A 16,675-nucleotide genomic window follows, 5' to 3' on the forward strand; every position below is an offset into this window, starting at 1 on the left:
GTTATCAGAAAATTCTGCTCATGTTTCCATAACATGTGGTCAGGCTGCAGTTTACCTGAGTGCGTCAATAGCCTATCATCATGCTCTGATTTTTACACGCATGTCCTTAATGCTGAGTCTGCTTACCTGGCAGGCTGCCTCCATCATCATGTCCCACGCACTGGGGCCAACCTAAAATGATGACATCTATCGTGGCTGAAAAAATCATACTTTGATGAACATATTCCAAAGTACTTTCATAAACACGTTTGGGGATTTGTTTTCTTTGCAGCTTGCTTTGTTGGATTTTCCTGGTGAAGCCTGAAAAGTACCTTTAGTTATTTTACAGATCTGGTGCTAGATGCTGACGGGACAACTGTATGACACGAAGGACAGATTTTAAAAATTCCAAAAAAGGCTCAAATGGAAATAGCTTCCACACGGTGCTGAGAAAGAACATGTAGGCACTTCTGCTTCAGGAGGTTTTCATATTTTGATTACAGATCGCTTTTTCCAAGCCACTACTACTGGAAATTCCCTCACGGTACAAACCACCTAGTTCACTGGAAACCTTGCTCTCCCAAACATTGTCTGGTGCATTCATCTTTTTTTCATAAAACTAAAATTGTCCCCGTTGATGCAGGGACCAAGTTGCTCCCCATGCTGAGAGCAGTGGGGGCGGCCCCCACTCCCCCATCAGCACTACTGAGTGCAGGCAGCTCCACCAGCTTCTATCAGGCAAAGCTGCTTGCTCTGCAGAACCAAACTATCCATCAACAAAACAGAGAGAGGGGTGTCGAGTGCAATTTGTCTCCTGGAAATAGTTAATGTGTCTGCCTCTCCTTCCAGTTCCTTATTGTGAGTGTAATTCAACAAAGTATATAGAGTCTTCATAACATTATAAAGCTACTAGGCTACTGGGAGGTTCTTTTTGTTTTGTTTTGTTTTTAATGACTACTTAAACAGTCTCCCTTTTTCTTTCTTTCTTTCTTTTTTTTTTTTTTTTAAGAAAATCTGTGCTAAAAAGGCACTAGATAAAATGAACTTCCTCACTCTTGTTTGTGGAACAATTATACATGGTGTTAGATTCTATAATTTAACAAAGGTGACACACATTTGGATGAAATACCCTAATTATTCAGACTCCTCTACTTTCAGTTAAAAAAACACACCCAAAGTCAAAGAAATAGCAGGTCCCCCTGACCAAGACCAGCCTGACCTTGAAGTTGCTGTCATTCCCTGCCACCCCAGAGCTCTGGCCCTTGCCTGAGGGAGCCCTTGCTTGTCGGGGAAGACTCACTGACAGCAACTGTGGGAGCCAAGCCTCCTGGAGACCTGAGTAAACGAGACAAAGGTGAAGTTCTCACAGTTTTCCAGCTTGACCTTTTTGGCTAGGTTGGGGACAATCCCCCGAAGAGACCGCAGGCCCATCCTCTGCTCCTCATACCACACGCTGCCCGTGTCTGTGGCCTCCTTCCGGGCCGTGAGGTAGAAAGGGGACTTGGCCTCCATTTGGGTGGGCGGCCGGTGGGTGTACATGTACTTGTATAGGAGGCAGTAAGGGCACTGTTTGTGTCCCCTGGAGTGCTCATGGTAGATCTTCCCGTGGCACACTCTCGTGGTACCACTGCGGCTCTCCCGCTTGACACTGTCCGTCCGGGCAAAATAGGGCTGGTTCTGTGGGTCTTTGAGCAGCTCAATGTCACCATACATCAGATCTGCATGCTCCTGCAGGGTCCGCATATTCAGGTACTGGCTGTTGTACTTGACCACGGTGGACAGGAGAGTGACAGGACTGTCATCACCCAAACACCCTGCCTGCCACATCTCCTCCTCGTCGGAAAGAGAGAAGTAGACGATATTGCGAGCACGGGCCCCTGACATCCCTGCCTTGCTCAGCACCCACAGCTTCTCCTTGAGTTTCTTGGTGGAAGAACTGAAGGTGCTGCTGGTGATGGAAAAGCCCACGCCTGCATTCTTCAGGATGCGGTCCAGGCCTCGGCGAATGGCGTGCAGCGAGGTGGCCAGGAAGTCGGAGCCATCACTCTTCTTAACGGTGACATAAAAATTCTCGAGCAGCTCGTTCAACTTCGCCGCAGGGATCTCAAATGAGACAAACACTGAGGTTACACATTTGAGGACACCCAAAGAGCCAGACCCCTTGCTTCTCCTCATCCTCCCAGCCTGATACAGGGAAAGAACTTCAAATGGAAGATCTCGGTTCCATACCTGGAACCACAGTGTTTCAAGCAGCAAAATGGGGACATGATAATCAAGACGTTCTTGAAGGATTATTGTAATGCTTAAATAAAGTAGGGGATGTGAAATGGTTTGTAAATAGTGGAGAACACACATACACGTATGCACACATAAATATACATGTATATACTAATTATGATTATTGGCCTTTGTAACTTTCACTATTCTATTCCTCTCTGGAAAGCCTTTTTTCTCTTTTCTAGCAAATCATTTCTTCTCTCTCCTTCAGGAAAATCCAACCATTCTCTCTAAAGAATTTGTGAATGAAATTCACAAACTCTGAATCCTCCCAGCATTAATTTCCTCAAAATTTGCACATACTATTGGGTCCTGCGGGCACTAAACACGGCACCGTTAGGGAAAGACAATGGGTATGTCCGGGTTGCAGAGCAAGTTCATTACCTTAATTCTTCACTTGAATGTATCTGATATAGGCCCTGAAATATCACTGGCTTAATGACCCATAGGGTTGCAATATCAATACTTTTTCAAAAAATATGAAAAGCTTGATGACTGCACTGACAGTTAGAGAGAGCTCCTCACTTGGGTATGGTGGGAAAAGGAAGCCCGGGCATTGAGAGAGCTTTCTTTTCTTTAACTTTTTTAAAAAAATTATTTATTTTATTTGAGAGAGAGTAGTTGTGCTCACACGGGGGTGGGGGGGAGGGACAGAGGGAGAAGCAGATTCTCCACTGAGCAGGGAGCCCAATTCGGGCTCCATCCCAGGACCCCGAGATCATGACCTGAGCCAAAGGCAGATGCTTAACTGACTGAGCCACCCAGGCTTTATTTTCAAGAGGGAGCTAGAAAGAGAAAACCGGACTTTGCTCATAGTCCTTTCAGGCCAAGTACACATTCTAGGACAAAAGAAAGTCTCAACAGAAAACTTTTTAAAAGTAGAAACTGGACAGGTAACATTCATTCTTCTAACATCCTTGGGTCAAACAGAAAATAAAAACTGACTTAGAGATTAAAAACAAACCAAACTGAAAACATTCCATATCAAAATGCATGAGATTTGCTAAATACACTCTTATAACATCATAGTCTTGAATGACTTTTTTAGAAAGTTGTATGGAAAATAAGCAAACTGATTATTCAGCTCAAAAAGCTAGAGAAAGTAAACCAAATTAAAAAATAATAGAGTGAATCAATAAAAATAAAACATAATAAACTAGAAGAGATATAAATTTGAATTTAAAAATGAAAATATGTAATCTTTGAAAAGACCTATAAAGTTGACAAACTTCCAGAAGGGCTGACAAAAAGAGAGAGAGAGAAAGAAGAGGAAAGGAAATATACATTTAAACAGTAACAGTAATGAGAAAGACAATAACTACAGAAAATGAATCAAAAATATGAAAGAACATTATATACTTTATACATATTAATTTGAAAATCTAGGTGACCTGAATAATTTTCAATTACCAAAGCTGGTTCAATAAGAAGTAAAAGAGGACACCTGGATGGCTTAGTTGGTTAAGCATCTGCCTTTGGCTCAGGTCATGATCCCAGGGTTCTATGATGGAGCCTGCTTTGGGCTCCTCAGAGCTCACCGGGGCGGGGGTGGGGGGGGTCTGCTTCTCCCTCTGCCCCTCCCTTTGCCCCTCCTCGTGCTCGTGCTTGTGCGCTCTCTCTGTCTCTCAAAAATAAATAAATAAAATCTTAAAAAAAAATAAGAAGTAAAAGATCTGAAGAGCCCTAAAATAGAGTGAAATTACTGTCAGAGATGTATATCACTCCTAAGGAGATGGCTTTATGGAGTCTATTTAGCTTTTGTATTTAAACAGTTTTGGAGCATAGGAAAGAGAAAGGGTCTTCATTTTTCTCTAATCCAAATCTAACAGATATACCAAAAAAAAGTATATGAATATAAATATAAACAGGCAATTTTTGTTTTGCACAGTGCTATGTTAAATAAGACAGGTGCATGTTATAACCTTGGAAAGCGAGGACAAGCCTCTGATACACATTTCTGATATCCAGAGTAGCAATTAACATGGTACCACAAAAAACAAGGACTGCCTATATTATCAAATCAAATTCAGAAATGCAGGAAAGCAGTACTACATCAAGACAAGTAGGGATTGTTGCAGAGTGTAAGGATGATTCAATCTTAATAAATATGTTAATATAATTGACTTATAGAGAAAATAATACGAACTTGCTAATTACTGAAAAATTACTTGAAAGTTTGATATCTATTTCAAATTTTTTAAAATTCAAATTAAATTTAGATTGGAAGAAAAAATCCTTTTACTACGATGAAGAGTATTTTACAGACAAGAACGATAAAAATTATACCTAAGATGGAAACATTAGAATGTTTTTTTTATAAAGTCAGGAACAGGATGAACTTGCCGAATATCTGATACTGTATGTATATATATATATATATATATATATATATATATATATATATATATATAAAACACTATTTTGGAGGTTCTAGCAAACCAGGCAAAACAAGAAATAAATATTACATACATGGGCGCCTGGGTGGCTCAGTCATTAAGTGTCTGCCTTCGGCTCAGGGTCGAAGGGTTGATCCCAGGGTCCTGGGATTGAGCCCTGCATCGGGCTCCCTGCTCCGCGGGAAGCCTGCTTCTCCCTCTCCCACTGCCCCTGCTTGTGTTCCTGCCCTCGCTCTCTCTCTCTCTGTGTTAAATAAATAAAATTAAAAAAAAAAAAAATTACACACACATACACACATATGTGCGTATGTCTATGTGTATATACTAAAGGAAAAAGATAAAATATAATTGTTTTCTGATAATCTGATTGTTGGTCTAGGAAATTCTAAGAGATTCAACTGAAAAGCCACCAGTAGGGTAGCTACATACAAAGTATGAAAAGCAACAGCTTTCTTATATATACCAGTAAAAACCAGTCAAAATAACCATGACTTTCAAACTCAACTGATTTCAGATTTTTATGTTGTCACTTGCAACTCCCTACTTGCAGGTGTTAACCTCTCTTTGTATTAGTTGGGATTCATTTGGTCCAAGAGCTAAGCCACATTTGAATAAGCCTAGGCAAAGAGGGATGTCAGATTTAGTGGACTCCAAGACCATCAGGACTCTGTCTCTCATCTCTGCCTCTCTGTGCAGAGTGGCTTTCTTTATATAGCTTAAAACATAATTCCGTAGCACTCCCTAAGATCTGCTTCTTACAGCCTCAGCTACTGGCAATGTTCAATTCTCATCTACAGTATCTATAGTAGAAGAAAATCTAAAGAAAGGATTCTGGTTGGCTCATTCCTGATCTAAACAATTGACCAAAAGGTAGGCACTGTACTAACATAATGCTTCTTCAGTAACCATGGGGATTGTAGGAGAGAAGGGTTCCTTAATAAGGGATGTTGAGCAGAAAACCTTATTACCATGGTACTTAAAAACAAAACAAAACACAACAACAAAAAAAACCCAACCTCTGAGGGGCACCTGGATGGCTCAGTCAGTTAAGCGGCCAACTCTTGATTTCAGCTCAGGTCATGATCTCAGGGTCCTGGGATTGAGCCTCAAGTCTGGCTCCTCACTCAGCAGGGAGTCTGCTTGAGGATTCTCTCTCCCTCCCTCTCCCTCTGCCCCCCCTCCCCAAAATAATAAATAAATCTTTAAAACAACAACCACCTCTGATAGCTTCCTGTTGCCCTTAGGATAAATTTCAAACTGTTCACCTTGTAAGCAAGACTTTACAATTTGCTTTCACCCTCCGGTACATTGTTTGCCAAGACAGCCACAACAGCTCCTCCCCTCCCTGTTCCCACACACCTCTGCACAGTGATTTTGCTACTCCTCCCATCAAAAGGTGGGATCTATTTTCCCACCCTTGGAATCTGGGCTGGCCATGACTTATCTTGACCAAAGAAGGTGGCAGAAGTAACAATGTGTGAATTCCAAACCAAGGCTTCAGAGATGCTGCTTTTATCTGCTTTGGTCTTATAGGTTCTCCCAGGTGAGAACAACCCATAGGATCATGAGCAAATAAAATGAATGTTGCTTTAAGCCCCTAAGTGTTCAGGCAGTTCGTTCTGCAGCAAGAGTTAACTGGTACCCACACACTTTCTCTAGCCTAATCTGCTCTTCTCTTTGTACTTTATTTTCCAGCCTCATTGAACTCTGTGCCATTCACAGGAACCACCAGATCCTCTTAGGCTTCTAAGACTTTATGCATGCTACGACCAGAATGCTTTTTTCTCTAAACCCTCTCTATTTGCAAAATCTCTGTTCATTATTTCAGCTCTAGCTCAAATTCTGCTGTCTGCAATAAAGGCTTTTCCAGCTTCCCTAAGCAAAGTTCCTCTCTCACCTAGGATCCCACAACACCTAATTTAAATTTTTATTATGGCCCTCTTCATATTGCACAGGCTCTTTTATATACGTCTATCTCTCAACATGGACTGAGAGCTCCCTGGAGGCAAAAACTACATCTTATACGTGACCACGTGGGTCTTCACACCTAGCAGAAGGCCTGCAAGACATCAGTGATCCACAATGAACTGGTACATGTGGGTTAAGTCAAGGAATTAACCTTGCAGTCAGGAGAACCGAGCTGACTTAAGATGCAGAATATTTTTCTTGATTTACATAGAATACCACAGGTTTCAAAGTAAAACCACAGCAACAGCAATTCCGGGAGAAATGTCAAGTCACAAAATTTATGTTGTTTGCACACAAGAAACCATTCATTCTGGCCCACGTTGGCTGCCTTCTTAGTTTTCTCAGACTGAGTTTTGGTTGGTGGTTATTTGCCCAGGTTACAAGGTCTTCAATTTGTTGATTTGTTATAAAGATATTGTGTGAAACTGTTTTTCTTCATTAACAACTCTGTATGGATTTACCATGTCAAAATTCACCACGGACTATAAACTTGGTTTCCTTGAGGTAAAAATGACCAAAAAGAAGTAAGAGCTTGGTCATGGGGTAGATGACTCCAAAAAGAACAGAATAAGAAATAGCTGACTTGTGTGGCAAATTTCAAAGTTTCAGGACTACACAGTAATCCTTCACACTTGAAAGAGTTCAAAGACAAGTAAAACCAAGAGTTACTTTTGGGGAATGCCTCAAACCCCTCTGTGGATAATCTTATCGAGGGGGATGAAGAAAGTGGAGAAATGCTTATGAACTGCAAGTACTCTTCTAAAAGAATAAAATGAATAAAATGAATCTTGAAGTCACCTTTGCTGGCAACAAAAATGACTTCATTTTTGCAGTTAATCAGATTTTACTTTATTTAGAAAGATAGGTGTGGAACTTTAAGATGCTCTGTTTTCCAACAGTGAGTCTAAGTCAGTGAGGCAGCAACCTCGAGGGAGATGGGTCAGTGAGGATCAGATCACACTTGTGAAAATAACCTGGAGGAAAAATACTATGTGGAACTCACACAGTAGATAACAGAGTGAGGCTGCCAGTGTGCACCCTGCTTATTTAGATATTTTTAAGTCTGATTTGACTCTCTCTTTTCTCCCTTGAACAAACAACTAAATTTGAGGCTCACCAGCTACCAAACCAGATCAGGAGCTGTTATTCACCTTGTCTGTTGCCAGCTATATCTATCTTTATTTTTTATTTTTATTTTTTTTTAAGTCAGCTCCATGCCTGGCATGGGACTTGAACTCACGAGATCAAGAGTCACATACTCTACCAACTGAGACAGCCAGGTGCCCCTTTATCTATCTTTAAAGACATATCTAGGGGCACCTGGGTGGCTCAGTCGTTAAGCGTCTGCCTTCGGCTCAGGTCATGATCCCAGGGTCCTGGGATCGAGCCCCGCATCGGGCTCCCTGCTTGGCGGGAAGCCTGCTTCTCCCTCTCCCACTCCCCCTGCTTGTGTTCCCTCTCTCGCTGTGTCTCTCTCTGTTGAATAAATAAATAAAATCTTTAAAAAAAAAGACATATCTAGATTAAAAATACCTTGCATCTAGACCAAGAAAATGAGATTGAAGAATATGGGCTGTGATATCACAATTCCTACTTTTTACTAAATATTGGCTAATTCTCTAAGATACTGACCTCTTTCTTAAGAATTTATTATTAAAAATGTTTAATTTGAGCCACCCATGTGAATAGATTACAGAAGACTGAAATCTATCTTCTTTCTCATCCATGATTCCTCTAGCTAACACAGGGGAAACTAAGAAATCCTAGTGCAGTGATAAGGCACACTCTATGGGACAGATGGGATATTTTATCCACCTGGGATGCAGAACTTATTTAAACCTTGGAGAGTGTGGAGAAGTTAGGTTCTTTTTGGGGATTCCTGCATGGGAACGTAAAGGTTCCCAGTAACAGACAACTGCAAAATCTGAGAGACAAGACTCTCGGGCCTAGATTAAGGTTAGTGGGGATGAAGAAATGCTGATAGGGGTCTGTGAGAACAGGTGAATTTTAAAATTATTAATAAAGGTGAAATAGTTACATTTTTACTGATTTATTTTTTTTTAATTGTGGTAAAATCCATCTTAACCATCTGTAAGTATACAATTCAGTGGCTTTAAGTACATTTGTTTGTTTTTGGTTTTTTTTGTAGTTTTTTTTTTTTTTAAGATTTTATTTATTTATTTGAGAGAGAGAGAGAGAGAGCACATGAGAGGGGGGAGGGTCAGAGGGAGAAGCAGACTCCCTGCTGAGCAGGGAGCCCGATGCAGGACTTGATCCTGGGACTCCAGGATCATGACCTGAGCCGAAGGCAGTCGCTTAACCCACTGAGCCACCCAGGCACCCATTTTTTTTGTAGTTTTTAATTTTATTATGTTATGTTAGTCACCATACAATACATCATTTGTTTTTGATGTAGTGATCCACGATCCATTGTTTTCCTATAACACCCAGTGCTCCATGCAGTACGTGCCCTCCTTAATACCCATCACCGGGCTAACCAATCCCCCCTCCCCCCTCCCCTCTAAAACCCTATTTGTTTCTCAGGTCCATAGTCTCTCATGGTTCATCTCTCCCTCCAATTCCCCCCGCCCATTTTTCCCTTCCTTCTCCTAATGTCCTCCATGTTATTCCTTATGTTCCACAAATAAGTGAAACCATATGATAATTGACTTTCTCTGCTTGACTTATTTCACTTAGCACAATCTCCTCCAGTCCCATCCATGTTGATGCAAAAGTTGGGTATTCATCTTTTCTGATGGCTGAGTAATATTCCATTGTATATATGGACCACATCTTCTTTATCCATTCATCTGTTGAAGGGCATCTCGGCTTTTCCCACAGTTTGGCTATTGCGGACATTGCTGCCATGAACATTGGGGTGCATATGGCCCTTCTTTTCACTACATCTGTGTCTTTGGGGTAAATACCCAGGAGTGTAATTGCTGGGTCATAGGGTAGCTCTATTTTTAAATTTTTGAGGAATCTCCACACTGTTTTCCAAAGTGGCTGTACCAACTTGCATTCCCACCAACAGTGTAAGAGGGTTCCCCTTTCTCCACAACCTCTCCAACATTTGTTGTTTCTTTCGTCCATTTTTGCCATTCTAACTGGTGTAAGGTGGTATCTCAGTGTGGTTTTGATTTGGATTTCCCTGATGGCTAATGATGATGAACATTTTTTCATGTGTCTGTTAGCCATTTGTATGTCTTCTTCAGAGAAGTGTCTGTTTATCTCTTCTGCCCACTTTTTGACTTGATTATTTGTTTTTTGGGTGTTGAGTTTGAGAAGTTCTTTATAGATTTTGGATACCAGCCCTTTATCTGTAGTGTCATTTGCAAATATCTTCTCCCATTCTGTGGGTTGCCTCTTTGTTGACTGTTTCCTTTGCTGTGCAGAAGCTTTTTATCTTGATGAAGTCCCAAAAGTTCATTTTTGCTTTTGTTTCACTAGCTTTTGGAGATGTATCTTGAAAGAAGTTGCTGTGGGCGATGTCAAAGAGGTTACTGCCTATGTTCTCCTCTAGGATTTTGATGGATTCCTCTCTCACATTGAGGTCTTTCATCTACTTTGAGTTTATCTTTGTGAATGGTGTTAGAGAATGGTCGAGTTTCATTCTTCTGCATGTGGCTGTCCAATTTTCCCAGCACCGTTTATTGAAGAGACTGTCTTCTTTCCATTGCATGTTTTTTCCTGCTTTGTCAAAGATTATTTGACCATAGAGTTGAGGGTCCATATCTGGGTTCTCTATTTTGTTCCATTGGTCTGTATGTCTGTTTTTGTGCCAGTACCATGCTGTATTGGTGATCACTGATTTGTAATATAGCTTGAAATCAGGCAACGTGATGCCCCCAGCTTTGTTTTTCTTTTTCAACATCTCCTTGGCGATTCGGGGTCTTTTCTGATTCCATACAAATTTTAGGATTGTTTGTTCCAGCACTTTGAAAAATGTCATTGGAATTTTGATCGGGATGGCATTGAAGGTATAGATTGCTCTGGGTAGCATAGACATTTTAACAATGTTTATTCTTCCAATCCATGAGCATGGAATATTTTTCCATCTTTTTGTGTCTTCTTCAATTTCTTTCATGAGTGTTTTGTAATTCCTAGAGTATAGATCCTTTACCTCTTTGGTTAGGTTTATTCCGAGGTATCTTACGGTTTTTGGTGCTATTGTAAATGGAATCGTTTCTTTAATTTCTCTTTCTACAGTTGCGTTGTTAGTGTATAAGAAAGCAACTGATTTCTGTGCATTGATTTTGTATCCTGCCACATTACTGAATGGCTGGATGAGTTCTAGTAATTTGGGGGTGGAGTCTTTTGGGTTTTCCACATAAAGTATCATGTCGTCTGCGAAAAGAGAGAGTTTGACTTCTTCTCTGCCAATTTGAATACCTTTTATTTCTTTTTGTTGTCTGATTGCTGTTGTTAGGACTTCTAGTACTATGTTGAACAACAGTGGTGAGAGTGGGCACCCTTGATGTGTTCCTGATCTTAAGGGAAAGGCTCTCAGCTTTTCCCCATTGAGGATGATATTCACTGTGGGTTTTTCATAGATGGATTTTAGGAACTTGAGGAATGTTCCCTCTATCCCTATACTCTGGAGAGTTTTAATCAGGAAAGGATGTTGTATTTTGTCAAATCCTTTTTCTGCATCAATTGAGAGGACCATATCGTTCTTCTCCCTCCTCTTATTAATGTGTTCTATCACACTGATCGATATGCAAATGTTGAACCACCCTTGCATCCCGGGGATAAATCCCACTTGGTCGTGGTGGATGATCCTTTTAATGTATTGTTGGATCCTATTAGCTAGGATTTTGTTGAGGATTTTGGAATCCATATTCATCAGGGATATTGGTCTGTAGTTCTCCTTTTTGATGGGGTCTTTGCCTGGTTTGGGGATTAAGGTAATGCTGGCCTCATAGAATGAGTTTGGAAGTTTTCCTTCTGTTTCTATTTTTTGAAACAGCTTCAGCAGAATAGGTATTATTTCTTCTTTGAATGTTTGGTAGAATTCCCCAGGGAATCCATCAGGCCCTGGACTCTTGTTTTTTCGGAGGTTTTTGATCACTGCTTCAATCTCGTTACTGGTTATTGGCCTATTCAGGTTGTCAATTTCTTCCTGTTTCAGTCTTGGCAGCTTATAGGTTTCCAGGAAGGCCTCCATTTCATCCAGATTGCTCAGTTTATTGGCATATAGTTGTTGATAATAATTTCTAATAATTGTTTCTATTTCCTTGGTGTTAGTAGTGATCTCTCCCCTTTCATTCATAATTTTATTAATTTGGGTCCTTTCTCTCTTCTTTTGGATAAGTCTGGCCAGTGGCTTATCAATCTTATTAATTCTTTCAAAGAACCAACTTCTAGTTTCGTTGATCTGATCTACTGCGTTTCTGGTTTCTAATTCATTGATTTCTGCTCTAATTTTAATTATTTCTCTTCTAATGCGTGGCTTAGGCGTTGTTTGTTGCTTTTTCTCTAGTTCTTTAAGGTGTAGAGTTAGTTGGTGAATTCGGGATTTTTCTATTTTTTTGAGTGAGGCTTGGATGGCTATGTATTTCCCCCTTAGGACCGCCTTTGCAGTATCCCATAGGTTTTGGACCGATGTGTTTTCATTCTCATTGATTTCCATGAATTGTTTAAGTTCTTCTTTGATTTCTTGGTTGACCCAAACATTCTTGAGCAGAGTGGTCTTTAGCTTCCAAGTGTTTGAATTTCTGCCAAATTTTTGTGTGTGTGTGATTGAGTTCCAGTTTTAGAGCATTGTGGTCTGAGAATATGCAGGGAATCATCTCAATCTTTTGGTATTGGTTGAGACCTGATTTGTGACCCAGTATATGGTCTATTCTGGAGAAAGTTCCATGTGCACTTGAGAAGAATGAGTATTCTGTTGTTTTAGGGTGGAATGTTCTGTAAATATCTATGAGGTCCACCTGGTCCAATGTATCATTCAAAGCTCTTGTTTCCTTGTTGATTTTCTGCTTAGATGATCTGTCCATTGCTGAGAGTGGAGTATTGAGGTCTCCTACAATTAACGTATTGTTATCAATATGACTCTTTATTTTGGTTAACAGTTGGCTTATGTATATGGCTGCTCCCATGTTGGGGGCATAGATATTTACAATTGTTAGATCTCCTTGTTGGATAGACCCTTTAAGAATGATATAGTGTCCTTCTGTGTCTCCTATTACAAACTTTAGTTTAAAATCTAATTTGTCTGATATAAGAATTGCTACCCCAGCTTTCTTTTGAGGTCCGCTGGCATGGAAGATAGATCTCCATCCCTTCACTTTCAGTCTGATGTATCTTTAGGTTCAAAATGAGTCTCTTGTAGACAGCATATGGATGGGTCCTGTCTTTTTATCCAATCTGCAACCCTGTGCCGTTTTATGGGAGCGTTTAGGCCATTCACGTTGAGAGTGATTATTGAAAGGTATGAATTAATTGTCATCATGTTGCCTGTGAAGACGTTGTTTTTATAGATTGTCCCTGTAAATTTCTGTTGTAGATCACTCTTGGGGTCTTTCTCCTTTTATAGAACCCCCCCTTAATATTTCTTGCAGGGCCGGCTTAGTGGTCACATATTCTTTCAACTTCTGCTGGTCGTGGAAGCTCTGCATCTCTCCATCCATTCTAAATGAAAGCCTTGCCAGATAAAGTATTCTTGGCTGCATGTTCTTCTCATTTAGTACCCTGAATATGTCTTGCCAGGCCTTTCTGGCTTGCCAGGTCTCTGTGGATAGGTCTGACGTTATTCTGATGTTCCTCCCTCTGTACCTAAGGAATCTCTTCCCCCTAACTGCCCTTAAGATGGTTTCCTTGGTGGGCGCCTGGGTGGCTCAGTTGGTTAAGCGACTGCCTTCGGCTCAGGTCATGATCCTGGAGTCCCGGGATTGAGTCCCACATCAGGCTCCCTGCTCAGCAGGGAGTCTGCTTCTCCCTCTGACCCTCCTCCCTCTCATGCTCTCTGTCTTTCATTGTCTCTCTTGCAAATAAATAAAATCTTAAAAAAAAAAAAAAAAGATGGTTTCCTTGGTTCTAAGATTTGCAAGTTTTACTATTACATGCCGGGGTGTTGGCCTGTTTTCCTTGATCTTAGGAGGGGTCCTCTCTGCCTCTACAACTCGAATGTTTGTTTCATTCCCCAGATTAGGGAAGTTCTCAGCTACGATTTGCTCAAATATATCTTCTAGCCCTCTCTCTCTCTCCACTCCCTCCAGGATTCCAATGATTCTGACATTGGAACACCTCATGGTGTCACTTATTTCTCTGATTCTATTTTCATGGATTCTGAGTTGTTTTTCCCTGGCCTCCTCTTTTCCCTTTTTATCTATTATACTGTCTTCCAGATCGCTTATTCTCTCTTCTGTCTCAGTTACCCTAGCTGTTAGATTATCTAGATTGGATTAGATCTCATTGATAGCATTTTTAAGTTCTGCCAATTCACCTTTTATTTCTGCCCTTAGAGACTCTATGTTGCCATTAATTGATTTCTCCATTCTAGACACTGTCTTCACAATTGCTAGCCTGAATTCCATCTCTGACATCTTGGTCATGTCTGCATCCATTTGTAAATCTGCAGCATAAGTCATAATCTCTGAGTCTTTTCTGTTTTGGGGGCTCCTCCTCCTAGTCATTCTGTTGATGGGTGTTTGAGGCAATGTATAGAGTCGAAATTATTGACCAGAACCCAAGCAAGATGCACCTGTTTTCTTGGGACCTTAGGGTTGCTGGCCTCTTGTTTTCCCAGCCTGTCTTCTGCGGGAAGGGCCTGCCGCGCTGTTACTCAGGCAACCCTGTTTGGGCGGAGTTGCCCTGCGCCCCTGTGGCGGGGGATGGGCTCAGAGGGAATCAGTCTTTGGGGCTTTTGTTCTCTGGCGCCTTTCCCTGGCGGCTTTCCGCGTCTCTTCCGCGAGTCAGAGCAGAAGAGACCGTTTCCAACCCTCTGCCTCAGAGCAGAGAGACCGCAGTCTGTTCTTCAGTGAGCTTCCAGGCCACACCGTCTCCATTTCTGTCCGTGCTGCTATAAACTGCAGCGGCCTGGGTTGTGTGCCCCTCCGCAGGGCTCCCAGTCCTGCCTCCAGGTCGGGCACGTCTCTGCCCTTTGTGCTTCTAAAACCGCCAGTCGCTCCCAATTCGGGCTCGGGCACGCGACTCCACCGCTTGGGGTTTCCACCCCCGGGGGTTGCAGTTCACCAGCGCGACCCGGGCGTACGGGGTTTCCGACTCGGAGGCTGCAGTTCCCGTGCACGAGCGACCGTCACTCCGGTTTCTGTCCAGGGGGCCTGTGGTTCCCGTGCGTGCGACCCCGCCGGTCTGGTTTTCCACCCTGGGGGCTGCCCTAAAGTTCTTTCCCGACACTGCCGGTCTGCGAGTCTGTGCCCCGTCCGCAGAGCGCGAGGCTGTCACTCACTGGCGGTGTAGGGTCCCCACGTCCAGGCTCCCTCCCGCCGCCGTTTATCCTCCGATATCTCCCTGCAGGATCACGGCTCTCCGCGTCGTACCTCAAAACCAACCGCCTGAGATATTCTGTTTGTAGAGATCCAGATCTTCTTACATCTCAGGCTGGTTTCGTGGGTGCTCAGAGTGGTCTGGTAGATATCCAGCTCAATTCCGGGGACCAGTTGAAATAGGGTTCCCTACTCCTCCGCCATCTTTCCCCCCTTTAAGTACATTTGTAACATTGCACAACCCCCACCACTATTCATTTCCAGAACTTTTTCATCATCCCAAACAGAAACTGTACTCATTCAACAATAGCTCCACATTTCCTCCTCCTCCGAGCCCCTGGTAACCTCTCTCATACCTTCTGTCATTATGACCATGCCTATTCTAGATATCTTACATAAATGGAATAATACATATTTGTTCTTTTATTTCTGACTTATTTCGCTTAATATAATGTTTTCTAGGTTCATTCATGTAAACATCTATCAGCACTTCATTTCTCTTCATTGCCAGATAATATTCCATTGTATGGATACGTGACATTTTATCTATTCTTCTGCTCATGGGCATTTGGGTTGTTTTGGCTATTGTGAATAAAGCTACAACATATATTTATGTATGACTTTTTGTACAGATACATGTTTTTAGTTTTCTGGGTATATGCGTGGAGTGGAATTGCTGGGTGAAAGAGTAACTCTATGTTTAACTTGAGGGGAAATGCCAGACTGTTTCCAAAGCAGCTCCATCAGAAGTGTACAAGTTCCAGTTTCTCTATATTCTCATCAACACCTGTTATCTTTTTTTTTTAATTACTATTATTGTAGTCTTCCTGTTGGATATGAAGTGGAATCTCATGTAGTTTTGATTTGCATTTCCCTGAAGTCTAATGAAGTTGAGCATCTTTTATGTGCTCATTGGCCATTTGTTTATCTTCTTTATAATAACTGTTTAATATCTTGTCTGCTAATTCTAAAATCTTTGTTAGATCTGGGCTGGTTTTGATTGATTCATTCTTCACTTGATCTTAGTCAAAAGGCCGAGAAGCGACTGATTGATTCATTCTTTAAGGGATATATTCTTGGTTCTTTGCATGTCTGATAATTTTGTTTAGTTGCCAGACATTGTGAATTTTTTTTCTTTGGTTCTGGATATTTTTATGTTCCTATAAGTATTTTTAAGCTTTGTTCTGGGACACAGTTAAGTTACTTGAAAATCATTCAATCCTTCTGAGTCTTGCCTTTTTTTTTTTTTTACTTAGAAGAATTGAGATGTAATTGGCATATAACACTAAATTAGTTTCAGATGTACAACACAATGATTCAATATTTGCATGTACTGAGAAATGATTATCATAGTCTAGCTAACATCCATCATCAGATATAGTTAAATTCTTTTTCTTGTGATGAGAACTTTTAAGATCTACTCTATTAGCAACTTCAAATATATAATGCAGTATTATTAACTGTAGTCATCAAGCTGTACATCAAATCACCAGGACCTATTTATTTTATAACTGGAAGTTTGAATTTTTTGACCACCTTCCCCCATTTTACCTTCCTTCCCCCTCCCATCCCACACCTCTAGCAACCACTTATCTTTTCTCTTTT

The 16,675-nt window shown here is 41.3% G+C and overlaps 1 protein-coding gene across 1 annotated transcript in view; it reads right to left on the reverse strand.

The window, feature by feature from the left end:
* Positions 1-938: 938 nt before the first annotated feature.
* The window catches only part of KIAA1958 (KIAA1958 ortholog), a 159,215-nt gene continuing 143,478 nt past the window's right edge, over positions 939-16,675 (reverse strand). The window contains exon 5 of the mRNA XM_035016045.1: positions 939-2,082. Coding sequence (XP_034871936.1) covers positions 1,276-2,082 — 807 coding nt within the window. The 3' untranslated portion in view covers positions 939-1,275. The remainder of the gene's footprint in view (positions 2,083-16,675) is intronic.

This window comes from Mirounga leonina, unplaced genomic scaffold, assembly GCF_011800145.1.
Source record: "Mirounga leonina isolate KUSES-001 unplaced genomic scaffold, KU_Mleo_1.0 Mir_170, whole genome shotgun sequence".
Lineage (NCBI taxonomy): Eukaryota > Metazoa > Chordata > Mammalia > Carnivora > Phocidae > Mirounga > Mirounga leonina.